Source organism: Pelobates fuscus, chromosome 6 (genome assembly GCF_036172605.1).
Source record: "Pelobates fuscus isolate aPelFus1 chromosome 6, aPelFus1.pri, whole genome shotgun sequence".
Classification (NCBI taxonomy): domain Eukaryota; kingdom Metazoa; phylum Chordata; class Amphibia; order Anura; family Pelobatidae; genus Pelobates; species Pelobates fuscus.
This window is the reverse complement of record NC_086322.1, coordinates 96,949,120-96,963,665: the sequence shown is the minus strand read 5'-3', so window position 1 is coordinate 96,963,665 and position 14,546 is coordinate 96,949,120. Positions and strand designations below refer to the sequence as shown.

General features: G+C 37.5%; 1 protein-coding gene across 5 annotated transcripts in view; it reads left to right on the top strand.

Moving 5' to 3' along the window:
• Positions 1-14,546, top strand: part of MTUS1 (microtubule associated scaffold protein 1) — a 231,479-nt gene that overhangs the window by 213,990 nt on the left and 2,943 nt on the right. For all 5 annotated transcript variants that reach the window (XM_063458077.1, XM_063458076.1, XM_063458075.1 and 2 more), the window contains 6 exons: positions 9,225-9,439; positions 9,772-9,877; positions 11,434-11,507; positions 11,638-11,736; positions 13,172-13,288; positions 14,026-14,123. In XM_063458077.1, the coding sequence (XP_063314147.1) occupies positions 9,225-9,439; positions 9,772-9,877; positions 11,434-11,507; positions 11,638-11,736; positions 13,172-13,288; positions 14,026-14,123 (709 nt within the window). The remainder of the gene's footprint in view (positions 1-9,224; positions 9,440-9,771; positions 9,878-11,433; positions 11,508-11,637; positions 11,737-13,171; positions 13,289-14,025; positions 14,124-14,546) is intronic.

Genomic DNA, 14,546 nt, shown 5'->3' with positions numbered 1-14,546 from the left:
GTGAAAGGTAGAATAGAATGTTATAGTGTTTGCACGGTGAAAGGTAGAATAGAATGTTATAGTGTTTGCACGGTGAAAGGTAGAATAGAATGTTATAGTGTTTGCACAGTGAAAGGTAGAATAGAATGTTATAGTGTTTGCACGGTGAAAGGTAGAATAGAATGTTAGTGTTTGCACGGTGAAAGGTAGAATAGAATGTTATAGTGTTTGCATGGTGAAAGGTAGAATAGAATGTTATAGTGTTTGCACTGTGAAAGGTAGAATAGAATGTTAGTGTTTCCATGGTGAAAGGTAGAATAGAATGTTATAGTGTTTGCATGGTGAAAGGTAGAATAGAATGTTATAGTGTTTGCACTGTGAAAGGTAGAATAGAATGTTATAGTGTTTGCACTGTGAAAGGTAGAATAGAATGTTAGTGTTTGCACGGTGAAAGGTAGAATAGAATGTTATAGTGTTTGCACGGTGAAAGGTAGAATAGAATGTTATAGTGTTTGCATGGTGAAAGGTAGAATAGAATGTTAGTGTTTCCATGGTGAAAGGTAGAATAGAATGTTATAGTGTTTGCATGGTGAAAGGTAGAATAGAATGTTATAGTGTTTGCACTGTGAAAGGTAGAATAGAATGTTATAGTGTTTGCACGGTGAAAGGTAGAATAGAATGTTATAGTGTTTGCACAGTGAAAGGTAGAATAGAATGTTATAGTGTTTGCACGGTGAAAGGTAGAATAGAATGTTATAGTGTTTGCACGGTGAAAGGTAGAATAGAATTTTATAGTGTTTGCACTGTGACAGGTAGAATAGAATGTTATAGTGTTTGCATGGTGAAAGGTAGAATAGAATGTTATAGTGTTTGCACGGTGAAAGGTAGAATAGAATTTTATAGTGTTTGCACTGTGACAGGTAGAATAGAATGTTATAGTGTTTGCACTGTGACAGGTAGAATAGAATGTTATAGTGTTTGCATGGTGAAAGGTAGAATAGAATGTTAGTGTTTGCACGGTGAAAGGTAGAATAGAATGTTAGTGTTTCCATGGTGAAAGGTAGAATAGAATGTTATAGTGTTTGCATGGTGAAAGGTAGAATAGAATGTTAGTGTTTGCACGGTGAAAGGTAGAATAGAATGTTATAGTGTTTGCACGGTGAAAGGTAGAATAGAATGTTATAGTGTTTGCATGGTGAAAGGTAGAATAGAATGTTAGTGTTTCCATGGTGAAAGGTAGAATAGAATGTTATAGTGTTTGCATGGTGAAAGGTAGAATAGAATGTTATAGTGTTTGCACTGTGAAAGGTAGAATAGAATGTTATAGTGTTTGCACGGTGAAAGGTAGAATAGAATGTTATAGTGTTTGCACGGTGAAAGGTAGAATAGAATGTTATAGTGTTTGCACAGTGAAAGGTAGAATAGAATGTTATAGTGTTTGCACGGTGAAAGGTAGAATAGAATGTTATAGTGTTTGCATGGTGAAAGGTAGAATAGAATTTTATAGTGTTTGCACGGTGAAAGGTAGAATAGAATGTTATAGTGTTTGCACTGTGAAAGGTAGAATAGAATGTTAGTGTTTGCACGGTGAAAGGTAGAATAGAATGTTATAGTGTTTGCACGGTGAAAGGTAGAATAGAATGTTATAGTGTTTGCATGGTGAAAGGTAGAATAGAATGTTATAGTGTTTGCATGGTGAAAGGTAGAATAGAATGTTAGTGTTTCCATGGTGAAAGGTAGAATAGAATGTTATAGTGTTTGCATGGTGAAAGGTAGAATAGAATGTTATAGTGTTTGCACTGTGAAAGGTAGAATAGAATGTTATAGTGTTTGCACGGTGAAAGGTAGAATAGAATGTTATAGTGTTTGCACAGTGAAAGGTAGAATAGAATGTTATAGTGTTTGCACGGTGAAAGGTAGAATAGAATGTTATAGTGTTTGCACGGTGAAAGGTAGAATAGAATTTTATAGTGTTTGCACTGTGAAAGGTAGAATAGAATGTTATAGTGTTTGCACTGTGACAGGTAGAATAGAATGTTATAGTGTTTGCACTGTGACAGGTAGAATAGAATGTTATAGTGTTTGCATGGTGAAAGGTAGAATAGAATGTTAGTGTTTGCACGGTGAAAGGTAGAATAGAATGTTATAGTGTTTGCACTGTGAAAGGTAGAATAGAATGTTAGTGTTTCCATGGTGAAAGGTAGAATAGAATGTTATAGTGTTTGCACGGTGAAAGGTAGAATAGAATGTTATAGTGTTTGCACGGTGAAAGGTAGAATAGAATGTTATAGTGTTTGCATGGTGAAAGGTAGAATAGAATGTTAGTGTTTGCACGGTGAAAGGTAGAATAGAATGTTATAGTGTTTGCATGGTGAAAGGTAGAATAGAATGTTGGTGTTTGCACGGTGAAAGGTAGAATAGAATGTTATAGTGTTTGCACGGTGAAAGGTAGAATAGAATGTTATAGTGTTTGCACGGTGAAAGGTAGAATAGAATGTTATAGTGTTTGCATGGTGAAAGGTAGAATAGAATGTTAGTGTTTGCACGGTGAAAGGTAGAATAGAATGTTATAGTGTTTGCACGGTGAAAGGTAGAATAGAATGTTATAGTGTTTGCATGGTGAAAGGTAGAATAGAATGTTATAGTGTTTGCACTGTGAAAGGTAGAATAGAATGTTATAGTGTTTGCACGGTGAAAGGTAGAATAGAATGTTATAGTGTTTGCACGGTGAAAGGTAGAATAGAATGTTATAGTGTTTGCACAGTGAAAGGTAGAATAGAATGTTATAGTGTTTGCACGGTGAAAGGTAGAATAGAATGTTATAGTGTTTGCACGGTGAAAGGTAGAATAGAATTTTATAGTGTTTGCACGGTGAAAGGTAGAATAGAATGTTATAGTGTTTGCACTGTGACAGGTAGAATAGAATGTTATAGTGTTTGCATGGTGAAAGGTAGAATAGAATGTTAGTGTTTGCACGGTGAAAGGTAGAATAGAATGTTATAGTGTTTGCATGGTGAAAGGTAGAATAGAATGTTACTGTTTCCATGGTGAAAGGTAGAATAGAATGTTAGTGTTTCCATGGTGAAAGGTAGAATAGAATGTTATAGTGTTTGCATGGTGAAAGGTAGAATAGAATGTTATAGTGTTTGCACGGTGAAAGGTAGAATAGAATGTTATAGTGTTTGCACAGTGAAAGGTAGAATAGAATGTTATAGTGTTTGCACGGTGAAAGGTAGAATAGAATGTTATAGTGTTTGCACAGTGAAAGGTAGAATAGAATGTTATAGTGTTTGCACGGTGAAAGGTAGAATAGAATGTTATAGTGTTTGCACGGTGAAAGGTAGAATAGAATTTTATAGTGTTTGCACGGTGAAAGGTAGAATAGAATGTTATAGTGTTTGCACTGTGAAAGGTAGAATAGAATGTTAGTGTTTGCACGGTGAAAGGTAGAATAGAATGTTATAGTGTTTGCACGGTGAAAGGTAGAATAGAATGTTATAGTGTTTGCATGGTGAAAGGTAGAATAGAATGTTATAGTGTTTGCATGGTGAAAGGTAGAATAGAATGTTAGTGTTTCCATGGTGAAAGGTAGAATAGAATGTTATAGTGTTTGCATGGTGAAAGGTAGAATAGAATGTTATAGTGTTTGCACTGTGAAAGGTAGAATAGAATGTTATAGTGTTTGCACGGTGAAAGGTAGAATAGAATGTTATAGTGTTTGCACAGTGAAAGGTAGAATAGAATGTTATAGTGTTTGCACGGTGAAAGGTAGAATAGAATGTTATAGTGTTTCCACGGTGAAAGGTAGAATAGAATTTTATAGTGTTTGCACTGTGAAAGGTAGAATAGAATGTTATAGTGTTTGCACGGTGAAAGGTAGAATAGAATTTTATAGTGTTTGCACTGTGAAAGGTAGAATAGAATGTTATAGTGTTTGCACTGTGACAGGTAGAATAGAATGTTATAGTGTTTGCACTGTGACAGGTAGAATAGAATGTTAGTGTTTGCATGGTGAAAGGTAGAATAGAATGTTAGTGTTTGCACGGTGAAAGGTAGAATAGAATGTTAGTGTTAATGTTAGCACTATTACAATGACTTTACAGGAAAAGAAAATCTCTCTTCCATGCTGTATAATCTACAAGCATAAACCGAAATAAGGTCATAATATTGGAGAAATGGAGCCCTGTAAAAAACGCTAATTATAGGGAATTGTTTTCTTCCGTAGGGCATTACAGTAGTTTTCTATAGGAAGAGAAACTGACGCTTGTCGCAGCTTTTGACTATTTATGCTTCTATAGATACTAACTAGACAGTGTTAACTTGAAAATGCATACTTCCATTTTCAACTAGGCCTGTATTTCCTCTGTATTATGTCTGTATATCCTGTGCTGCTGGTACAATAGTGGTTGTTCTCGTTATGTTTCTTTTTATTTAATTTTTTATTACTATGGACCATTATAGGGTGTTCTTTTCACAGTGTGAAGAGAGTTAAAATACAAACAAAATAAACAGGTTTTAGAGATTATGAATTAAAAAGTGAATTAATAAGACAAGCTTTATTCGGTAATCCTACTTCAACTCACTAATCTGGTTGGAGATACAGCTGTTGTGTTAAACTATACAAGGAGAAGACTGCAAGCAATGAGGTATGAATAAAACCGTTAGCTGAGATGTTTCTGATGATAAAGTATTAAAGTATGTAAAGTCACACTATAACGTTAGGAATATAGGCTTATAGTCACAAGGTCATAGTTGGGTTAGTTGGGCCCCTGTGTTCGAAAAAAAAAATGTATTTTACTCTCCTTATTCTGTCGTTCCTTTCCTGCAAAGTCCTTGAGAAGGCATCACTTCCTCGTCGCAGGTACTGATACCCATGCATGGCGAGCATCCAATGCTTCTTATAGGAAAGCATTAGAATCCAATGCTTCCATATGAGGTGCAATGCCACGTGACTAAGTTTGACTCTGTCGTGTCAGTGGAAGTTACTCGAGGCATGTTTTACTTTGAAGGGTTAAAACTGAAGGACCGCTGCACCGAATTAAGATGAAGAAACACTGTCACCTAGGCCACTTCAAGCAACTTCCTTTTTTCTGTAGTATGATGTAACTCCGTAATTGTTTTGCCAACATCTGTAGAAAGGCATTGAAGTGACCCCATTTTTTTTAATTTTCTTTTTGTTATGGCCCCTGTAGCTTAAAGGGACACTATAGTCACCTGAACAACTTTACCTTGAGGTTGTTCAGGTGAGAACTATAGCTCCCTGCAGCCTTTCTCATGTAAACACTGTATTTTCTGAGAAAATACAGTGTTTACATTGAAAGGTAGGAACACCTCCAGTTGCAGTCACTCAGAGTGAACCAGAGGGACTTCCGAGTTGATGGAGGCATAATATTCCTCCATCCACTCAGATCTGCTGTCAGCAGAGCACAGGGCATCACTGTGCACAGCATCCTGTGATTCAGTATCTCCTCCCTCTGCATGCAGACACCGAACTTTCCTCTTAGAGATTCATTGATTCAATTCATCTCTATGAGGAGATGCTGATTGGCCAGGGCTGTGTTTGAATCATGCTGGATCTGCCCCTGATCGGCCTCTTTGTCAGTCTCAGCCAATCCTATGGGGAACCGCATGTCAGCAGACTGCTTGTTTTCCTGAGTCTAACAGTATGCAGTTTTACAGCTTCAGGCTTGACTACAGTATGGAGGCATGAGGGGCCCAGGGGGGCTAGATGGTGGTTTTAACACTATAGGGTCAGGAATACATGTTTGTGTTCCTGACCCTATAGTGATCCTTTAAAAGGAAACTGTAGGCACTCTAGGCCCTATATCCAATTCAATGAGATGGATAGAGTCCTCTGGCCCTATGCTTCCATTGAGGGTTGAACCATTTTTGAGCCAATAATTACTAAATAATGGTCCCTGACCAGCCCCTAATAGAGATGTTGCGGAGGCAGAGATTACACACTCCCTTGTAGCCATACCAATTCATACCAGCAATGGGTGCTGTAAGTGTCAGCTGACTGTTTTCAGCCTTCCATTGCTGCTCAGGCTGATGCCTCATCATTAGTCCAAACACAGGTGGGTCGGTTACTGGGGACTATAGAGGTCCACATGCATCAGTGTAGTGTACAAACCTAAAATTGTTTGTTTAACCATAAGAACAAAGGGAAAAAATGGGTACTTTTTTGTTAAGGTCTCATGGCCAAAACGTATCATTTTTTTCTTTGTCCTTATGGTTCAATCAACCATACTATTAATATTTGTACACTACACTGTGATGTCTGTGGCCCTCTGTTTATTGCATTTGCTTACGGATTTAGCAGACCTCTACCACAGGGCTTTTTTGTGCAGTACACTAATCCAATATTTGTATGGGTTACTGTGGACGCTCGTTTAGCATTAAAACATTGAAAGCTGTTTAAAGTGTCTGGTGTCACCTATCGCTGTCCTTCCGTTCTGTGTTAAACATTCCAGTCAGATGGAGCAGTTGCAGTGTCTACAGTGTTCCTTTAATGCAGGGCTCCACAAATGTTTTCATGGCGCCTGGGATTTGTCGGCCTCAGTGAGGGAGTATACAGGAGGCTGGCCAGCTCTGCCGAATGGAGCCGGATGGCGAGCCTGCTCTTCTCCTTTGCGAAGTCCCTCCGGCACTGGCATCAGTATACATTGTGCCAGGGAGCAGCCTTTTTGTTCTCCTCTACCCATTATGTCTGCTGTTTGCCTTTTGGGGAAATTGATTTCAATGATGGATTGTGGGTATATTTGATTGGCAACTGAAACAGAATTTAGCTTTAAGCTCTGTTTTTACAATGTATCCATCTTTGTCGAGGCTTGAATTTTAAGCCCTAAGGGGCGATTAAAGTATGTTTATCTTGGATAGTTATATATGAAAATATTTTGTGTTAAATTTTAGTTTTAATTTGCTTTCCCTTCTCGCTCCCATACAAGCGTTTTTGACATATTATGAATTCCATTTAATCTTGCTCCAGCTTTCGGAACTCACAATTAGCAATGCTGTTCCAGTAAAGTTAGACATTCAATTTGTGGTCTGGACCTTTTCACAGTTTTCTTGTGGTGCATAGAAATGTAAAAGATACATACTTTTCTAATGCTTTTTACGTTTTCCTTTATAGCTCCCCATACCATGAAATTTAAAGGAATACACAATGCACCATAACCACTAAAGCTCATTAACAGTAGTGGTTTAGAGGCCAGGCAGTGATGCCATCCCATTGCAAATAGTCAAACCATTTTTACTTGTTAGCTAGCGTCCACGGGACTGCTCCTTCTCTCCGTGTGAGAGCCAGGAGCTTCTGTTAACTTCCATTACCATTCCTGAGCTAAGCCCAGCGCAGCATCCGGTCACGCTTGGCCTATGAGCTCAGTACTGTATGACCAGGTTTAGTTCAGGCAGAAGTGGCATCTGGCAGACTCCAGGTAACAGGATTAACTGGTTATAAAACCAGTGTTATAAAGTCCAGTGGTGACGCATGCTTTACACCATTCCAGCTGATGCTTGACATTGTGGATGTGAGACTTGTGAACAGTTTGCTTATCCATGGAAACTCATTGCAAGATGCTCCTGATGCACTGCATTGACATAGCTTCCAAAGGAAGTGTGAACCCTGTGGTCAGTCACTTAAAACAGATAAGTGATTTTAACATGCTGCAGCATTTGCTACCCCACCTCTATCCATATATGTGGTCTATTGATTCATGGCTGGATTGTTGTTGCTTTCTCTGTGCTGTACAGCAGAAATTTCACAGTCTGATTGTGGTAAAGATGGCATCCTATAACAGTGCCGCACTTGGTCACTGCACTTAAGTACAGCCTATTGTAGCGTCAATGTGTTTCTGTGGTGATTTCAAGGAAGTGTGCTGAATCTTTTTTCACCTGTTATCAATGGGTGAGGCTAAAACTTCTAAACTCGATAATTAGTAGGTGTGTCCACATAATTGAACAATTTCATGTATTTTCTGTCAATCCACATAGTGAAATCTCTCTTTACGCAGACAAAATAGATATGCTGTCCTAGCACACACCACTGAGACATTCTCCTGTAACAGATGTTCTTAAGCGTTGCTGCAGGTGTCCTTTTAACTGACAGATGCACTATGTGTGCTAATAGGAGAACATCCCTCAGATATTAGAGATTCACCATTCCTTCAGGCACAGCAGATTCTATGCAGTCAGCAGAGTCTCTCCTTTCACCAGTGGAATAAATTCACTCCTTTTAGACATATTTGCTTTCTTTAAATCACATATTTCTCTCAGATATATTCTTCATTCAGAAACCAGATACAAAATATCTGACAACACAACTTTCCTCTCACTCCTTATTTCTGTGACACTGCAGATTCACTTTCACCAGATTCACTTTCACCAGATTCACTTTCACCAGATTCACTTTCACCAGATTCACTGTCCATACAGATACATAAACCACATTACCACGTATCAATGACTGCTTCTCTCACAGATCCATCAGCTGTTCCACCATGTCAGTTGTCTTGTCTTTAGGGCAAGGTAAGCCGTCACTCATTACACCTTGCCCTCCAGATGTCGGTTGAGCCAGCCCTCAAAGGGAAGGGTAGCTCCTAAATACTGCAGGGTATGGTGAGTGTATGAGGATTTGGGTATTTGCTGAATGATCAAAGCAAGCCCCTAGGGAAGAACTGTGCATTAATAAACAATGTATTACTTATGTGAACAATGGTGACTCTGGCAACGTAAACAATTTCATTCTGAGTTTGTAATAAGATTTTAAACATGCACTTTCACGACTAGCTTGGGAAGATTCATACCCATCTGTGTACTCTCAATTAAACATGTCCAGCATGTTTCTACAAACTATGTGACTGCTCATTCTGTGTCAGGCCAAACTAGACCTTATAAAATAGTTCAGGAGGAGGATCACTATGCCCTCTGACCAGTACCTGCTAGGTGAGTCAGAGTATTCTAAAGCATGTTCTTACCCTTCGGGTTGCTGGAACAGACTAGATGTCCGTTATATTTGACCATGGCTTGCACTCTAAAAGATCCCGTGCAGGAAATGCATTCTATCTTCATGAACCAATGAATGTGTAATAAAATGCACAGTGTTTATCTACGTGATTTCAACGATGTGATGTTTGTGGTATATTTGTTTTGTTTTATTTGTTGTTGTATTTAAATTTATGCAGCAAAAAGTAATGTGGTGACATTTGTAAAATGCCCGTTTTTTTATTTATTTATTTTTAATACAGTATCAACATCCAGCACATGTGAGAAATTGGAAAAGGAGAAGAATGAATTGCTTGTGGCTTATGAGGGCATCTTACAGAAAGTGAAGGATGAACACCAGGCAGAACTCAATGACTTGGAGGAGAAATTGAAGCAATTTTACATAGGAGAGTGTGAGAAACTGCAGAGTATTTTCATAGAAGAAGCAGAAAAGTATAAAAATGAACTTCAGGAAAAGGTTGGTGCTATTCCCTAGGTACCGGTCCATTTTCACTAATTATTATTCTCAGGAGTATTCCTACCTTTTGGTTACCGTTTCATTTTGACGGGAATGGATACTGGCAGTAAAGATAGGTTTGGAACACAGGCCTTTTTACATACACGCTATCCTTACATACTATAATTTTTCATTTCTTTTTTTTTTTTTAAAAAGGACCCTGAAAAGAAAAGACTCAAAATGCATAAAGCATAATTCATAGAAATATACTTAAATTTTAAAAGCCTGTGTTTGAAGATGATCTTACGTTACACAAACTTTCATATTTGTCATTTTTCCGTTGACCTTTGCAGGTGGATGACTTAAATTCTACACATGAATCCTTCAGGTTGGAGATTGAGGTCAGCCACTCGAATACCATTGAGACACTAAAGGAAGATTTCGAGAAATCGTTAACAGGTACCATGTGATAAATGCCTGGCAATTTTACAGCACAATGGTTTCTAGGATGAAATGTCAAAATCTGCTCCTTTTTGTTTCAATATTTAGTTTTTCATATAGGTAGGATATTTTGTGTGTTTACTATACATATACAAGTTCATTTAAAGCCAGTTTTGGAAATGTGTTTGGCCAAAACTGTGGGGGGTACTGTCAATATATATTTTGTCAAGACAACTCATAGGAGGGCGAGAGTGAAGCCCCTGTGGATCTATGTAGTTTGAAATCTAGCATTTTGATGTTTTTTATTTGAATATAATGTTTAATGCATAGGGTGTCTTCATCTTAAGAATTTGTGTGACGCAATTGACAACCGTCTTATTAGTTGGATATTATGAAGTCCTGTATATTAATAGCATTGAACATCTTGCTTTAAATTATTTCTCAAAATGAATTTGTAGAGGTATCATATCCACATCTGCATATTTTATATTGCAACTCCAATAGAATATATTGTCAGCAGGAGTATGTAAAGTTATGGTCGCGCAGGTTCAGTAATTTATCAGATGTAAATAAGATATGTGGTGTATCACTTTAAAACCTTTCTTGTGCAGACTTACTGAAATAAAGAAATAGTTTAGTTGAATCACCTATTTTTAACGTTAACAAGTTGCAGTTAAAAGGTTAGTGCCATTCTTCTATATTGTAACTCATTTAATTAAAACCATCATGGAGTAAGCTATAGCATTACCTGGTGCATACTTGGGTTTATGACCGCAGTTTCACTAGGCAATACCATCTGTCAGGTACAGCCATTTGTAGGTACAATATGACTGGCAGATACACGGAAATGAACCCAGTAATGTACGTTGTACATGCTCTGATGGAAGCCCTCTAAATCGCAGTATAGATGCACTGCAGGCCAGATTAAAGGAGCACTATAGGGTCAGGAACACAAATATGTATTCCTGACCCTATAGTGTTAAAACCACTATTTAGCCCCCTTGGCCCTGTTTGCCTCTCTAAAGATAGTAAAATCTTACTTGTATTCAAGTCTGAAGCTGGTGCCTCTGCCTGTGAACTTCCTCTGACATAATCAGAAGTGGTATCCTGATCCAATCACAGTGCTTCCCCATAGGATTGGCTGAGACTGGCAAGGAGGCAGATCAGGGGCAGATCCAGCATGATTCAAACACAGCCCCGGCCAATCAGCATCTCCTCATAGAGATGAATAGAATCAATGAATCTCTATGAGGAAAGTTCAGTGTCTGCATGCAGAGGGAGGAGACACTGAATGTTTGGATTCATTTAGGCAGCCATGACCCAGGAAGGATCTCTAACAGCCGTCTGAGGAGTGGCCTGTGAAGTTATCACTAGGCTGTAATGTAAACACTGCATTTTCTCTGAAAAGACAGTGTTTACAGCAAAACGCCTGAAGGTAATGATTCTACTCACCAGAATAAATTCAATAAGCTGTAGTTGTTCTGGTGACTATAGTGTCCCTTTAACACATTCTGCACTTTAAGCAGGTTTTTTATTTATTTATTTTTTTAATCACTTTTATTTATCTTTTTCAGAGATCAAAAACACTCATGACAAAGAGAACAAAACAATAGTAGAATCTTTTAAGGAAAAACAAGCCGAATTAGAGGTTTGTATGATTAGTGTTGTCTTATTCTCCTGCCCCTCCCCCCCCCCCTCCTACTTTACTTTACTGTAATGTAAGTGTAATGTAATTGTTGGTTTTTTTTTTTTAATTATTATTATTCCTCTTGCTTTAGAAAAAGATTGAAGAACTGAAACAGGAAAATGAATCTTTGAAGGAGAAACTAAAATGTGAGGAAGAGCAAAGGAAATTATCCAAAGAGAAGTCTGTGCAGGTGAGCTTGTTGATATCATTTCAGTCTGCCCCTTAATGTACAAAGAACAAACACAGAAATCAATACAAGGTAGAACACAGTACTAGAGAATCTACTGCTTTGAATATACGATGACTGGATTCATTAAAATGTATCTCTATAGTTTTAAGTGCTCTTATTGGATTGCTATAGTGAACTTGGATTTATCTCCAGGCCCTTAATAATTATCCTCCGTCATCTTTTTCATAAAGGTCAGTGCCGTTTTTTTTTGTTTTTTTTTTTTCTTCTATTTTTTCCTCCTATATTTTTTTATAGATATAGATAGACAAATAAACACCCTAATACTGTGTCACTTCTCACTTGTATCTCCTATATCTTCCTGCACAAAGCACACTTGTCTTTACTAAATTATTTTGGTGATTGTCCAGTGCTTTTTATCACCTAAATTAATACAAAAGCATACTTTGATTCGGTGAAATTACAATCATTGTTAAAGTTTGCCTATTTCTGCCCATATTTCCTCTTATTGTTCTTTAATATCAAGTGAAACACCTGCCTCATATGCGTAAAATATATGTTTTATCAGCATTCTGTCTGATTGAATGTCAATCTTTCTTTCATTAAAATGACAAGTGTATGTGCAAACACGGCTTACTTTGTGTTAGCATTGTATATAAGTCCACGCATTCAGGGAAGTAGAAGTAGCTTCCGATGCATCAAATAAACAAGATAAAGGGATTTTACATGCAGTTACTGGCACTGCTCGAAGTAAGACATTCAATCTTTAATGGCAGGTGACTTTATGGTCATGTGAATAAGGGTAGGACATTAAGAGGAAATGGCAAGTCTATTGCTTCGGGGGCCAAATACATAAAATCCAGATTCTGTTATATTTTTTTGTTTTAATCCAATCCTATGACTTATTTTATGAGGCCGTTGAATGCCACAATTTGAGCAGATCGACTAACGCATTCAAGTAGCTAATGTTGCAAAGATAGCTGATATTTGTGTAATCGACATTAAAGTTAATAAAAAAAAAAAATCCTTGTAACTTTTCATGAAAATATACTTTAGCATGAGAAAAATATTCTGCCTTAGTACATTCCTGTGCTTCTCTGCAGCTCTCTCAGTTGTACAATTTCTGGCGTGTTGCCATTGGTTGCATGCATGCAGAGTGATTTGTACCGCTGCCAGGAGTTTTTACAAGTACAGTCTTATTTAATGGCTAGAACTGTATGAGTGCACATTCCAATGTAGATCCTCAGGACCCGAAGCAAAATACATTTTCTAATGAGTTTCTGCTGTAGGGCGCTTAAATGAAAGTGCACTGTATTGTGATGGTTCACATTTCATCGACTTTAACATGCGATTTCTTTATGTAGGGAGCAGGGGGGATTTACTAGCTATGGTTTTGAAGCTTAACACTGAACATTGTTGGTATATTGCATTTTTGCAGAAAAAGCCACAGGTTATGTATCTGGAGCAGGAGTTGGAGAGCCTGAAAGCAGTTTTGGAGATAAAAAATGAAAAACTGCACCAACAAGACAAAAAAATTATGCAGATTGAGAAGCTGGTAAAGTTCCCTTTAATTAAATCAATGGGGGGTGGGTGTGTGTGTGTGTCATTCCATATCCCCATTACCACTGACTGTCTCTCAAAGATTTATGTGACAGAGCCTGTTTTGTCGATAAATATATATGAATATATACCGTAATCTAGAATATTGGCACCTAATAATGGAAAAAAAATATGAATTTTATGATCTCTCAAAAGTAACGGCAAGAACACCAAACCTCCTGTTTTCTTAGAGTAATTTAATTCCTTCATTTTCATGAATGAAACTGCTAGCACATGCTAAACTATGTATGCTCAAAAGGACTTTGTGAAATATATTCAGCAGTACTTGAAAGAAGCAGGTTTGGTTGAGACGTTTCATACGATTTGTGATATGGAGAGTGTATACCGCGGTAGCTAGAAATCCTGGGAAATAGCAGCAAATGCAAATAACTCAAACTGGGATATCAGAATATTTTATTTAATCTTTCAGTGTTTATTTTTAATTGAAGCCGTTTCAGGCTTGAATGAGCTTTTAAGCCCATGGCATGCAATCTGATTGATTGTATAATTACCAACAGTTACCATGCATTTTTATTAATAGAGTATCACAACCAACCTCTCCATGTAGAACGTTATAGATTTAATATATTTGTTAATGTTGGTAGAATTTTTACTTTTCTGCTAATTCTCTATCCAGCTGGGAATTTGTTCTTGCCATAAATCTGCTAATTAAATGTAACGTTTCACTTCAAGGTGGAGACCAACACAATTCTAGTGGAGAGACTGAATAAATGCCAACAGGAAAATGAAGATCTGAAGGCTCGAATGGCTAACCATGTAGCTCTCTCAAGGTACGTTTGTACCAATACTTTGTACGTTTGTCTGCTGTGCCCTTTTCAAACCTCTTTTTGAACGTAACCTTTTGTGTTTTCTAATATACCTGTCCCTAATGTATGTGTGGTTACTTACTTACTTGTGCCACGACCATAGTGGTAAGTACATTTTTTTGGTCGATGCAATCAGAAGGATGTTTCATATTAAGTAAAACCATCAGTATCATGAAGCATTAAAAAATAAAAAAAAATAAAAAGGCTAATAAAAGAACATTCTGACATGACTGACAAAAATAATACATGTGATAGAGAAATACAGATCTGCTGCTACAAAGAAGTGTATTGTATGTCCACTGGATGGATGTACAAGAGGTTTACAGTGGCGAGACTCATCGTCCTGTCAGCCCGCACCTACCCCTCTCTCAGTCCTTACGCTGACTT